The 13,672-nt window shown below is 37.8% G+C and overlaps 1 protein-coding gene across 4 annotated transcripts in view; it reads left to right on the forward strand.

Moving 5' to 3' along the window:
• ADGB (androglobin) overlaps nt 1-13,672 on the forward strand; it is a 505,879-nt gene that overhangs the window by 413,466 nt on the left and 78,741 nt on the right. For 2 of the 4 annotated variants that reach the window (XM_073627819.1, XM_073627821.1), the window contains 4 exons: nt 4,886-5,103; nt 5,777-5,961; nt 8,605-8,768; nt 11,733-11,844. In XM_073627819.1, the coding sequence (XP_073483920.1) occupies nt 4,886-5,103; nt 5,777-5,961; nt 8,605-8,768; nt 11,733-11,844 (679 nt within the window). The remainder of the gene's footprint in view (nt 1-4,885; nt 5,104-5,776; nt 5,962-8,604; nt 8,769-11,732; nt 11,845-13,672) is intronic. The other 2 variants (XM_073627820.1, XM_073627822.1) reach the window with 1 other exon arrangement.

Raw genomic sequence — 13,672 nt, forward strand, 5'->3', positions numbered from 1 at the left:
AACCATTTATCATTTTCTTTCCACTTCACAATTATGTGCCACTTTCTGTTGGTCTATCACACAAAATTCCAATACAATACATTTATGTTTTTGGTTGTAACATGACAAAATGTGGATAATTTGAAGGGGTATGAATACTTTTTCAATGCACTGTATATACCCAAGGTTTAACAATATAATATGTCCATATGTAATTATTTGCAACATAAAGTGACAGGTGCTTCAACAGCTGTGTATATTCATAATTGTATGCGTTGCGCTGGTGCTCCAAATCACGCTGCCCCTTTTTTGCCGCACTCACCATAGAGCTCTCCCCACAAAGGGGTAACCAGCTTTCACAGCACACACTGGCTGAGACAGTGGACCTCAGATCCTCAGTTGGTATATCTCTCCTTCCTTTTTCAGTTCCTCTGCCCCATCACCTCATACACATGTAAAAATAATAAAGGTAAACCCATAGCGTAATATGTTTTGGGAGGAAGAAGAATAAGGGAGGACCCATGACGTCCCCAGGTCAGCCAGAGGACCCTTGGAAATAAAGATATTTAACCTTCTTCTTTTAAAGTGCGGGGGACATTAAACTTGTCACTGCCAGTGGCTGCAAGATTTTATTAAAGATCTTCTGATCTTTTCAAATAACAGCCTGCTTCTTTTAGAGGTTTTGTTAATATATGTTTCATTTAAAGTGAACCTTTTTAATCACAGAATACCACTGACTCTGGTGAATTCCAAACATCTGCTGTTGGTACCAGGTATACAAATTTCTTACAATGGAGACTTTCTCTATGCTCTAGGCAAGTTTCACCATAATCCACTTTCCATTGTCATCTTCAGGAAATCTCCTGACATTCTTCGATCTAGAAATCAAAAGAATTATTTTGTTCCTTTGGCTCCTTTTTATTTTCAGATCAAAGAATATCAGAGGTTACAGAGAGTCTGTTGTTTTTCATAAGCCAGGCATTGGCTGGTGGAAAAGCAAGAATTACAGCAAGATAAGAGAATCAGAAAGGCACAACCATTGTGAATTACTACAAATAGGAAGCAGAACCAACTTGTATAATAAACAAATATGACTGCCCTATGTATGTATTTGTAATTACAAACTGTACATAAAGTATGGTTCTCTTTCAACATATGTGTATATCTAAAAAAAAGTGTAACTAGAACTTCCCAGAATTTTTTTGTTTCAGGAGACATATATTGTACAGCTGTAAGACCAATAAAATTGTTGAGTAAAATATTACCATCCCCCCATCTTTTGAATTCATCATTATATTTATGTTCTTTCTGAAACTTGATTTTAATTTAAAAAAAAAGATATTATTTTCTATTTTTGAATAGAGTGTCTATTTCTCTCAAGTTTTCTTTTCTGACTTCCCCTCACTTCCTGTGTCTCCTGTGAGTTCTCACCAGAACAGGAAGACACAGGCATCAATACAAGCCTTCACTCTACTAAAATGTTTTGCCTTTGTCTATGACCATGCTGGATAATTTTTCTGTTACTCGCTATATCCTGACAAGAAATCTACTCAATAGGGAGAGACATGGATAAAATCCTGAAAGTGGCTGTATGTTTTACTGTAGCTGGTGCTGGGCTTTTGAATTTTTAGATAAAATACAATAATTCTCTTTTATTTAAAAGTGTTGGATAAACATCAGCGTTGTTTTATTTAAAAGCACAGAATAGTACATGCATGTACTTTCAAAAGCTGTCACTCTCTGGGGGCACTGAGTAAAGGCATATCTAAGAATTCCCTACTGTGAATACATTACATTTATTCATCCATAGTTTTTAGCAAAAGAAACAAGGCACCCTAAAGCTTCTATCCTGCGGAAAGCACACATTGCTATTCTGTAGATGTGGGAAATGCACCTTCAGATGCAATGCCTCTGCTTCATATCTGTTTTTATATTAGAAATATTATTGTGATGAATTTATATATTTTTTTGAATAAGGTGAAATTAACCATAATTTGTTCTGTAAAGTTCATATACATTGAATTTGTGTAGAGTTCTATTCACCAGAGTCTAAATGAGCATTGCAAATACATACCATTTCAACCAAATTTACCACACCTTTTTGTTGCAAGCGGTTTAGACATTAATGGCTGTGTGTTGAGTTATTTTGAGGGGACAGAAAATCTACACTGTTATACAAGCTGTACACTCACTACTTTACATTGTAGCAAAGTATAATTTCTTCAGTGTTGTCACATGAAAAGATATAATAAAATATTTACAAAAATGTGAGGGGTGTACTCACTTTTGTGAGATACTGTAAATTTGGTTGGAAAAGAATGAATATTGATTGGCTGCTGTAGTTTCTACCCTACTAATTATATACTAATCCACATCATATGTATCACATACCTGTTAGTAGAGCCTGATATAATGCGGAAGGCCTCTCTTAAACCTCTGACTCGGGAACCCCTGATAGTATAGACAGGCGCAGAAGTACATGGTAAGAGTGCCTGCGGGTCTTGCTAGCAGCAGAGCAGGTGTCCAATCTGGGCAGTAAAAGTCATCAGACAGGCAGCTGGTACTGGCGATAGCAGACATAGTAGCAGAGTCTGGCAGGCCGGGTAATTCACAGACAGAATGGTACAGGTCACAGACAGGAGCATGGTCAAGAAACAAGCCGGGTCTGGAACTGATCAGTGAATTACAAGGCAAAGGAGATGACAGAAGCAGAGGTCAGGGGACAAGGGGAGGTCAATACAGGTGGAGTTCAGAGAATAGTCAAGACAAGCCAGGTCACCAACTGGAAGTGGGGTACAGATTCCCAGGATCACAGGTTACACAGGATGCTGAAGACAAATCAGTACTGGTTCTGAGCACTGGCTGAGTTTAAATAGTACATTTGGTGGCAGCATCTGTCACAGGAATGCGCAATGGCTCGTGTGTGTGCGCAAGTTTGCGCATACAGTGGGGATGGAAAGTATTCAGACCCCCTTAAATTTTTCACTCTTTGTTATATTGCAGCCATTTGCTAAAATCATTTAAGTTATTTTTTTTTCCTCATTAATGTACACACAGCACCCCATATTGACCGAAAAACACAGAATTGTTCACATTTTTGCAGATTTATTAAAAAAGAAAAACTGAAATATCACATGGTCCTAAGTATTCAGACCCTTTTCTCAGTATTTAGTAGAAGCACCCTTTTGATCTAATACAGCCATGAGTCTTTTTGGGAAAGATGGAACAAGTTTTTCACACCTGGATTTGGGGATCCTCTGCCATTCCTCCTTGCAGATCCTCTCAAGTTCTGTCAGGTTGGATGGTAAACGTTGGTGGACAGCCATTTTTAGGTCTCTCCAGAGATTGCCAATTGAGTTTAAGTCAGGGCTCTGGCTGGGCCATTCAAGAACAGTCACAGAGTTGTTGTGAAGCCACTTCTTCATTATTTTGGCATTTTAGCTGTATGCTTAGGGTCATTGTCTTGTTGGAAGGTAAACCTTCGGCCCAGTCTGAGGTCCTGAGCACTCTGGAGAAGGTTTCTGTCCAGGATATCCCTGTACTTGGCCGCATTCATCTTTCCCTCGATTGCAACCAGTCTTCCTGCCCCTGCAGCTGAAAAACACCCCCACAGCATGATGCTGCCACCACCATGCTTTACTGTTAGGACTGTATTGGACAGGTGATGAGCAGTGCCTGGTTTTCTCCACACATACCGCTTAGAATTAAGGCCAAAAAGTTCTATCTTGGTCTCATCAGACCAGAGAATCTTATTTCTCACCATCTTGGAGTCCTTCGGGTGTTTTTTAGCAAACTCCATGCGGGCTTTCATGTGTCTTGCACTAAGGAGAGGCTTCCGTCAGGCCACCCTGCCATAAAGCCCCGACTGGTGGAGGACTGTAGTGATGGTTGACATTCTACAACCTTCTCCCATCTCCCGTCTGCATCTCTGGAACTCAGCCACAGTGATCTTTGGGTTCTTCTTTACCTCTCTCACCAAGGCTCTTCTCCCCAGATAGCTCAGTTTGGCCGGACGGCCAGCTCTAGGAAGGGTTCTGGTCATCCCAAACATCTTCCATTTAAGGATTATGGAGGCCACTGTGCTCTTAGGAACCTTAAGTGCAGCAGAATTTTTTTGTAACCTTGGCCAGATCTGTGCCTTGCCACAATTCTGTCTCTGAGCTCTTCAGGCAGTTTCTTTGACCTCAGGAATCTCATTTGCTCTGACATGCACTGTGAGCTGTAAGGTCTTGTATAGACAGGTGTGTGGCTTTCCTAATCAAGTCCAATCAGTATAATCAAACAGAACTGGACTCAAATGAAGGTGTAGAACCATCTCAAGGATGATCAGAAGAAATGGACAGCACCTGAGTTAAATATATGAGTGTCACAGCAAAGGGTCTGAATACTTAGGACCATGTGATATTTCAGTTTTTCTTTTTTAATAAATCTGCAAAAATGTCAACAATTCTGTGTTTTTCTGTCAATATGGGGTGCTGTGTGTACATTAATGAGGAAAAAAAATGAACTTAAATGATTTTAGCAAATGGCTGCAATATAACAAAGAGTGAAAAATTTAAGGGGATCTGAATACTTTCCGTCCCCACTGTATGCATTAGCCAGTGCCTAATTCTTGCAAGCAAGAAAGGGAATATGTTTTAGCCTGTGCACAAAAGTCCACCCAGAGGAGTTATCTTTTCTACTGGCATGCCCATCCTGACAATATTTTATCGCAAAGTCCTTCAGTGCTTCCACCTTCCACCTTCTGTGCTTCCACCTTCCACCTAGCAGTTTACTAGTATAAAGCAAATAAGTGAGTTTCCTAACAGCATTTTTTTCATACTAACAGCATAAGTATACTATAGTTTAAAAAAAAACACTCTGTGGATCAGAAATACTATTTTTACTTTATTTCTTTTGTCTTTAGAGTAAAAAATTGTTTATGTTCATGTTACAGAAGGGATACACATTTATGGCAGAGGCACATACTGGGGAGTTTGCTTTATCAGCTGGGAAATGGAGATTAAGGCTTATTGGTGCCTGTTGCCCTTTACCTTCACTGGCCCGTGACACGGTAAACAATTCTTTTTCTGCAAAAGAAATCAGAGACTACTACATACCTCAAAGCAAAGATGTGATATTTAGGTAAGTGTAAATGGAATTTTCATTAGATGGATGCCTGGGAACTACAACGTGAAAATTTAAATATATTAACTCCTCACATTCACCATTTTTTAAATGTCCCCCAATTGTTCAGATGATGACCTGTTTTATCACATTTTTCTGTAAAGCCAATCTTTTTTTTATTGCCCAGTGATCTGGCCTGTGATTTAGTTACAAGCAGTCACTTGGTCTCTGCAACTATTTAAATGTATTCAGTACTTATTCTTAAATGCCAATTTCTACATGCTGATCGGTTGCAATGGGTTGCTGCACAAAAGGACAAGAACTCTTTTTTTTGGATAAGACTTTTTGTTATCAAGGAAATTAAGTGAAGATGTGATGTGATGAGAGTTGTAAAAGCTGAAATCAGGCTGGGTCAGCCATGTACTCATTTTTTCTTCCTTTTTCAATGTCATATTTTGTTACTGAACTTGGTTTTTTGTATTGAAGAGATTTATGCAATTATACTTTCAGTTTAGACTAGACAATTATGCAAAGTATTCTGTTTCATCTTTAGATAAAATTCTCAACACATAGGTTATTCATTCTTTGTACAAAGCCATAAATCTCCTGTCAAAATCTGTCAGAAGGACATTTCCTGTCTGTGCTGTTTCTGTAACTTAATGAATTCTGTGTTCTGCCCTTGTGATAAAAGGTACATCGTAAAAGCAGCAATAGAGCATATTGCAACAGTTCACGTACATACCTCAAAGTCAGATGTATTCATGAAGGTGCAGATCTTTGATAATGATGAAGAAGTTGCAAGTGTCACCGGCAAAGGTCAAGCAGTGATTCCTGCATTTTGTTTTTTGTCCAATGAAAGACCTTTAAGTTCTTATTGTAAGTATTTTTCTATCAGCTTCTATTTCTATACAACATGCAAATAGACATTTAAATGTGTAATTTATTCATTTGTGGTTATGAATTGTGAAAAATGTTTTAACTGAAAAAAATAAGTTCTGTGAATATCTGTAGCTAAAGAAATATATATCTAATGTTAACAAGTAAGTGTAGGCAAACAGCTAAATACATAGTTGAATAATCAGTCTACAAACTGTGTTTTACCTGCCAAAAATGTGTAATTCAACTCAACTCATTTTTTTATGCAGATACCATATCTAGAACTTTAACATTTGCTTTTTCCTACTACAGTCTAAGCATTAGAACAGATTAGTCTTAACTCCTATCTGGAAGCTTTACGTTTTTTATTTATAGCACTGTGCAATGCCTCTTCCTCTACTATGCCGAATACTGATATTAAAAATGACAAAAATTAGTATTGTAGAGTACTGAAAGGATGAGAGTACCACAAAGCTTGCATAAGTCCAGTAAAAGTTGTAATTGTCATGACACAGATAAAACAAAAAGCTAAAGTATTTCAAGTATTTCAAAAAACTCCCTTTTTATCAGAACTGAGAAACAAGAAAAAAATAGAAAAAATAGAATAGTATAATCTGAATATTTAAGATTGCAAGGTTCTAGTTACGCCTCTGACTGGCAGGGAGTACAGGAAGTTTAACCCCTTCAGCCCCAGAAGGTTTTACCCCTCAATGACCAGGCCATTTTTTGCGATACGGCACCTCGTTAATTTAACTGACAATTACGCGGTCATGCAATGCTGTACCCAAATAAAATTGATGTCCTTTTTTTCCCACAAATAGAGCTTTCTTTTGGTGGTATTTGATCACCTCAGATGCTACTTTTTGTGCTATAAACAAAACAAGAGCGACAATTCTGAAATAAATAAGTAAATATTTTTTACTTTCTGCTATAAAACACATTAAATAAAAAATTTTTAAAAATCTAATTTCTTCATTAATTTAGGCCAATATGTATTCTGCTACATAAGCTTTTTTTTTTTACTAGTGGTGGTGATGAGCGATTTTTAGCGGGACTGCAACATTGCAGCGGACATATCGGACACCTAACTGACACTTTTGACACTTTTTTTGAAACCAGTGACATTATTAGAGTGATCAGTGCTAAAAATATGCACTGTTACTGTACTAATGACACTGGCAGGGAAGGGGTTAACATCAGGGGCGATCAAAGGGTTACGTGTGTCATTCGGGGGTACTTGCTAACTGTGTGGGGGATGGTCTGACTGGATGAAAACAGAGATCTATGTTCCTGCTTAGCAGGAACACAAGATCTCTATCTTATTTCCTGTCAGAACGGCGATCTGCCTTGTTTACATAGGCAGATCGCCGTTCTGCCTCTCTGGGCAACAATAACGGGTGGCCGGCGTACATCCGGTCCTGCTGAACCCACTGATTGGCTCTCCCTCTGTCCGATCAGTGCGAGCCCCCACAAAGTGACATACAGGTACGTCTTTTCGCGCAATAAGCCGACCTGCCGCAGTACGGTCAGGAAGTAGTTAATAAAGCACTTTCATTAGTAAATTTAACCAAGCAAAAAGGAACATATCAGAGAAGCTTAGCTTTGAGATTTAAATAACCTTCAAATATATATAAGGCAGCCATCAATTGACCTAAAAATAACATAAAAGCATAATTAGATGCCCTTTCACACTGATCAGATTCTGGTCAGTATTTCAGGAAGAAAAATGCATAAAAAATACATTCCTTTAAATCCTGTAACTCTTTGTACCGGTCAGTTGCATTTCAGTTGCATAAAAGTCCTGCTTGCTGCATTTTTGCTGCGTGGTAGGGCCATTCGCAGAGATTAGTTTTTGATCATTTTTTCACTTGAAAAAAGCTGACCATTCTGCATTTTAGCAGAGGAGCAGTGTGAAAGCAGCTAAACACATAACTGAAATGAATCAATGCGAAAGGACTCTAAAAGATAGTAATCAGCCATTACTAAATGTAAAGTGGTTGTAAAGGCAGTTTTTTTTCTTAAAATAACAAACATGTTATACTTGCCTGCTCTGTTCAATGGTATTGGACAGAGCGGCAACAAACCTCCTCTTCTGGAGTCCCCCACCAGCACTCCATGCTCCTCTCCTCTTCCTCAAGCCTCTTGCTATGGTGCAGAAGTGCTGGCTCGCTCCCAAGCCAGGCTGTGTCCGTCCATAGACACACAGCTAGGCTTGCCCCACCCACTGCTCCCTTCTCATATGATTTGACTGACAGCGAAGCTTGTGAGAGAAGGAAGAGGGGAGAGAAGAACTGAAGCTGGGCACAGTGCTGGATTCATGCAGGATTCAGGTAAGTGTTTAAGGGGGGTGGGTGGGGGGTTGCCGCTATTGTAAGGTTTTTTTACCTTAATGCAAAGAATGCATTTACAACCACTTTAACGCTTACTGAGAAGTTAGCTTAGGAACTCTTGGCTGCTATAAGACCTCAGACTTAATTGAAGTCTGATAGAACCCTTTATATATATATATGCAATGTCATTGATATCCTGTGTAAAGAAAGTCTGTGCCCAGCGCTTTTAGACATGGGAGTGATGTTGATTGCTCAAACTGCTGACTTCTCCCCACATACTGACATTTTTATAAATGAATATCTCTTATAACAGCAAGCAAAAGCCAGGTTTTGTCAAATGGAACAAAGAAAGGGAGGAATGGCTCAGGTGGAAGCCAGAGAAACAGCAAGCCTTCATCAAGACCTGGCAGTACAGCTGCAATACAACGTATAGAAGAGAATGAAAGCAATGAAGAGAAAACACCCACCCCACAGCCGGTGAGAACTGATGGCGCTGTTTATTCTGTTGATTTTGACCACTTCATTCTGAATTAATTAAACCATGGTAGTAATAATCACAGCAGTGGAAGGCAAGGAAAAAACGATTTGGGAGCACCAGAAATGAATAGACGCCTGGCATATTTCTTAAGACTACTCTCTATCTAATACTTAAAAAAAAAATGTAACTGCAGAAAGGAAGTTGATATTGCAGAGAAAATCATTTTTATTTCCTGTATAAATACTTTGTAGACACTTAATTTTTGCAGAGGAAAAAACATAGTCAACTGTCAATGTGCATAAATCCAATAAAATGCTAATGATTTTTACAAGAATGGGTTGCTAGCCCCATATCCAAACCCCAGCCTGGAGGACAATGGCACCGTTTTTGTCCCTGTCCTAATCAGAGACTGAATATTTGATCATGCAACCCCAGTTATACCTATTGCAAATTATGGATACCTGTGACAGACCCAACCAGGACAGGGGCTTTTGGAGAGGACTAGGGGCAAGCCTCCTCCCCACTGATTACGGCTCATAGAGAGAGAGGATCATTCTCCAATGATGGACAATAATGTAATGGTCACTGAGGGCGTGGTTAGGATTACTTCTCTGAATAAGGACAATAAAGCTTCCCTTCTGCATGGAGTAGATGGAAAGAGGTAATATTAATCTTGTACAGGGTAATGGTCAGAGGGAATATGGTGGCGCTCCTGCAGACTGGGTTGGAGAAGCCCCTCCGCTTGAGACAGAAATATTTATATACAATATCCCTTAAGAAATCTATTAAGGTAAATTAATTCCACCTTTTTCAGACTGCTGGAACATGTAGGTGTTTGTCTCATAGACTGTTGCCCAGATATTCTGAGGTGGGGGGGGTTTGTTATGTGTTTATTGTTAAGTAGGTCTTTCCCATTGTTCTATTGTTTCTGTCTGTCTGATCATCTCTTTAAGATGAGATTAATCTGGTGACCACTTTAACTTGTTACCAAATTATTGTGGGATGTTATGTTTGTTGATTAACTTACTGTTTAATTAATTTACTGTTTAATTAGGATCATCGTTAGCTGTTAATTATATTCCTGTTTACAGTTTGCATTGTTAGGGTAATATGATCAGGAGAGGGATGTCCTCATGTGGGGTATAAAGTATGTGCCTGAGCTTCAATAAACAGTCATTCTTTTGGAATCGTCTGTGTATGATGATTGGGGTAAAAGGCTGGTACATCTCGGTCTGCTCAGAACAGTTTGGAGGAAAGGAGGCACTGTTTGACGGAAAGGAAGCACCCAAGCGGGGTGCCACAGTATGGATACCTTTTAAGAAACTATATTAAATTATGGAATTTTAATTCCATATATAATGGCAGTGTCAAAACCAAGCTAGACAAAGGGAATATTGGTAAAAATAAGCTCAGTTATTGCATTATCTTTGCAACCTAAAAACTTTTTAAATGACCTCTGAACATTATGTGTGAACTTTTTTCTTTTGGTAATAAAACACTATGAAATTATTTTTATGCCTATTATTGATTGCAATTACACTGTTAAAGAAACTGGGCTGTTATGGTAATGGCTTCTAATACTGAATAGGAACCTTGAAATGGATAGACATAATATGAATCAGTTTTCAGATTTCAGTTGATAGAAATAAGCCTTTCTTTTCTGTAATGGCCATGATCTTATTAAATGTGATTTAATGCACAGTGCAATGGAAGTTATCCCTGCTAGTTTAACAACATCATTCATTTGGACAGATTATAAAGATTATAAAAATATAAGACTGGGTCCAATTATACTAGAGGATCAATCAAGTGTTAACATTTTTACTTGAATAGCCACATCTAAAGCATTAAAGTGATTGGGACCCATCACAGTCAATTACTGCATAAAGGGGCAAGCAATATATGGGTTTACATAGTTTAGATTGCAGACAACTGTGAAAGCTAAAACTATTCTGTGTGGCATGGAGAATTAATTATAGGGTACATTATGCTTTCTTTCTAGGCTGTAATTGTTGCAAATACTTTGTAGTCAGCTCTGTAACGGACTTTAAGTTACTCTGTTGCTATTTTTTAAAACAGCCTGTAAAACAAGAGTAATTAAACTTAGCAGTCCTACCACAAGTGACACCAGTGTTGCACTCCTGCATAGCTACACAAACCACTGGAATCTTCAGCATCTAACAATTTCAAGTGTTTCAGATGGTCCTTTGCTGCAGACTAACTGTAGCTGTCCTGCTGGCTTTCATGTTGCTAATCTGTCTCTGCAATGATTTAGCAGCCAGTTGGTATCACATGAATGCACAGGCTTCTAACACACCTGCAACGACCAATGATCTGTAAGAAACCAAAGATTTGAGTCACCAGTAATAGGACTAATAATTATTATAACAATTCTTTTACAAACTGCTTTTTTATTTTACAACAGACCTTTTATTTTGCAACAGAGTTTCTTTAAAGGAAACCCGTACTAAAAAAAATATGTAATGTAATGTGGCATAACTTACCTTCTTTAAAAAATGCTAGTTCCCTGGCAGCTTTTGGCTTCAATAGTTGACCTATGGATTTAGAACAACAATGAAACAAGCAAAGTCAAGTGTAGTCAAAGCAGCTGATCTATATACTTGTTCAAGGCCAATGACTTAGAAAGTATTGAATACATGCATGGCAGCCAAGTGAGCAATTGTAACCTAAATATTTCTCTCAGATTTCCTTAAAATAGTATACTCTTGTTGAAGAAAAATAGAAGATCAAAGGTATTACAATGTAATATTGCCTCCTATGTACAGAAGGCAGATTCTGAAACTTTATGTATGAACAGGATTGTCCTAGTATAATAGTCAGGATAAAGCAACAGCCTCCAGTAATATATATATATATATATATATATATATATATATATATCTTTTTTTAAATCTCACAAATTTGAAAGTTTGAGTTATCTTTGATTCCTTCTATTTCTGCAGGCACACAAGTACATTATACAAGCTACAGTATTATATAAAAGTTGGATGCTTACAGAGAGCCAGGCTGCCTTTGTTCAATCCATTAAAGAAATTGAAAAACAGGAAATGAAAGGTAAAGTTGTATTTCTTTTTTCTTTTTTGTGTGTGATTTCAGTTAAAAAAAAAACTTGTTGAAATAAATTTTTGATAGCCGGTCTGGCTAAAGTCTTTTGTCAACACACTGAAACTTTTGAAAAAAAGTTTTGCATAGTTACATAAGTTGAACTCCTTAAAGGCCAAGTTCAAATAATGTCTGATATAGATAGAAAATCTGAGGGCGGAGTTTTTCAATTTTCTTCTTAATCTAGATTGACTTCTCTACAACCACAGTGCCCATTAATGGATCTGAATTCGGCCAGTCCTTGCTGAACCGGTCAGATTTCAATTCATATATGACTGGCTTAAAAATAACATTAATTCAGGCATATCAAATATAAAACAGTAGGCTGAGCTGAGAGGATTAAACCTTTAAGAGGCAACGTTATGTCTGCTGTCCAGAAAAAGAATATGACACCTAGGAATTTCACAGAGTAAAACAATAAGTTAACAACTGCATTACAGTTTGGGGTGCATTCTTTTTCTCTGGTACTTGAACCCAGAGGGCCGCATGTGGCCCATAAAACACCATTTTGACATGCATGCAATAATTGTTACAAAGCTTGCAGAATACATTGATAAAATGGTAGTGTGGCAAAACTCTAAAGCCCCGTACACACGATCATATTTTCTGATGGGAAATGTTGGATGTCAGGCTGTTTGCGGAAAATCCGACCGTGTGTATGCTCCAACGGACAATTGTTGTCAGACTTTCGGCAACAAATGTTGGCTAGCATGTTCTCAAATGTTCCGCCAACAAATATGTGTTGTCGGATTTTCCGATCGTGTGTACACAAGTCTGTCGGACAAAAGTCCAAAGTAGAAGCGGTCAGTCTTGTAAACTAGTGTTTGTATTGGAGATTTAACATTCGTGACGTGACAAATTTTGAAATCCCCAAATGCAGCTCTCAGTTCTCTTCTTCTTTAATGGGATAATAATGAAGCTGCTTTGCTGGTGATACTGATGGAGTTATTGCAAACAAATTTTCCTTGTCAAAAAGGTTTGCAAACAAATTTTCAAAGGCTTTTTTTTCTAGTGATATTAAGAATAATATTATAATTAGTTTATTTTTTTTATTTGTGTAGGTTACCACAACACCATTATCCCCTAGTTTATAAGATCAAAGATACAACTGTGTTGGTGTCCCTTGTCAATTATACATTGTATTTTTTAAAATGTAACTGCCTACTCTCAAACTGTCATTTGAAGTAAAACACATAGTCAAGTATTATTCTACACAATGTTTTTATTGTGCATTAAAAAAAAAAAAAAATTAGACATGCTATCTGCCAATAGAACTTAACCAAAAGTGCATTCTATGCATCCAAAAATATAGACAATATACCAAATCATTATTCAACCAAAAAAAAATATCAAAGCAATAACTCCAAGGCCAATAATAAATAACACGTTATCTCCACCGATTCCGCAACATGCCTGGTTGACGAACGGCCATTCAGAAACGAACTGAAAAGCACGAAATGAAAAGCGCAAACTGAAAAGCGCTAAATGAAAAACACAAAAAGAAAAGTCTGAATCAACACTCACCAAACTTCTACTAACACAAAATTAGCAGAAGGAGCCCAAAGGGTGGCGCTAAAGAGCTGAAAAACCATGTAGTACTTCACTACGATCGTAATTGTTGGCCAACATTTGTGTGGCCATGTGTATGCAAGACAAGTTTGAACCAACACCCTTCGGACAAAATTCCACGGTTTTGTTGGCGGAAAGTCCGATTGTGTGTACAAGGCATCAGACTATAGCAAGACTATAGCAAGACTTATGTAGTACACTTGTCCAGTTG

The sequence above is a fragment of the Aquarana catesbeiana genome, linkage group LG04, assembly GCF_042186555.1.
Source record: "Aquarana catesbeiana isolate 2022-GZ linkage group LG04, ASM4218655v1, whole genome shotgun sequence".
In the NCBI taxonomy this organism is placed as follows: Eukaryota; Metazoa; Chordata; class Amphibia; order Anura; family Ranidae; genus Aquarana; species Aquarana catesbeiana.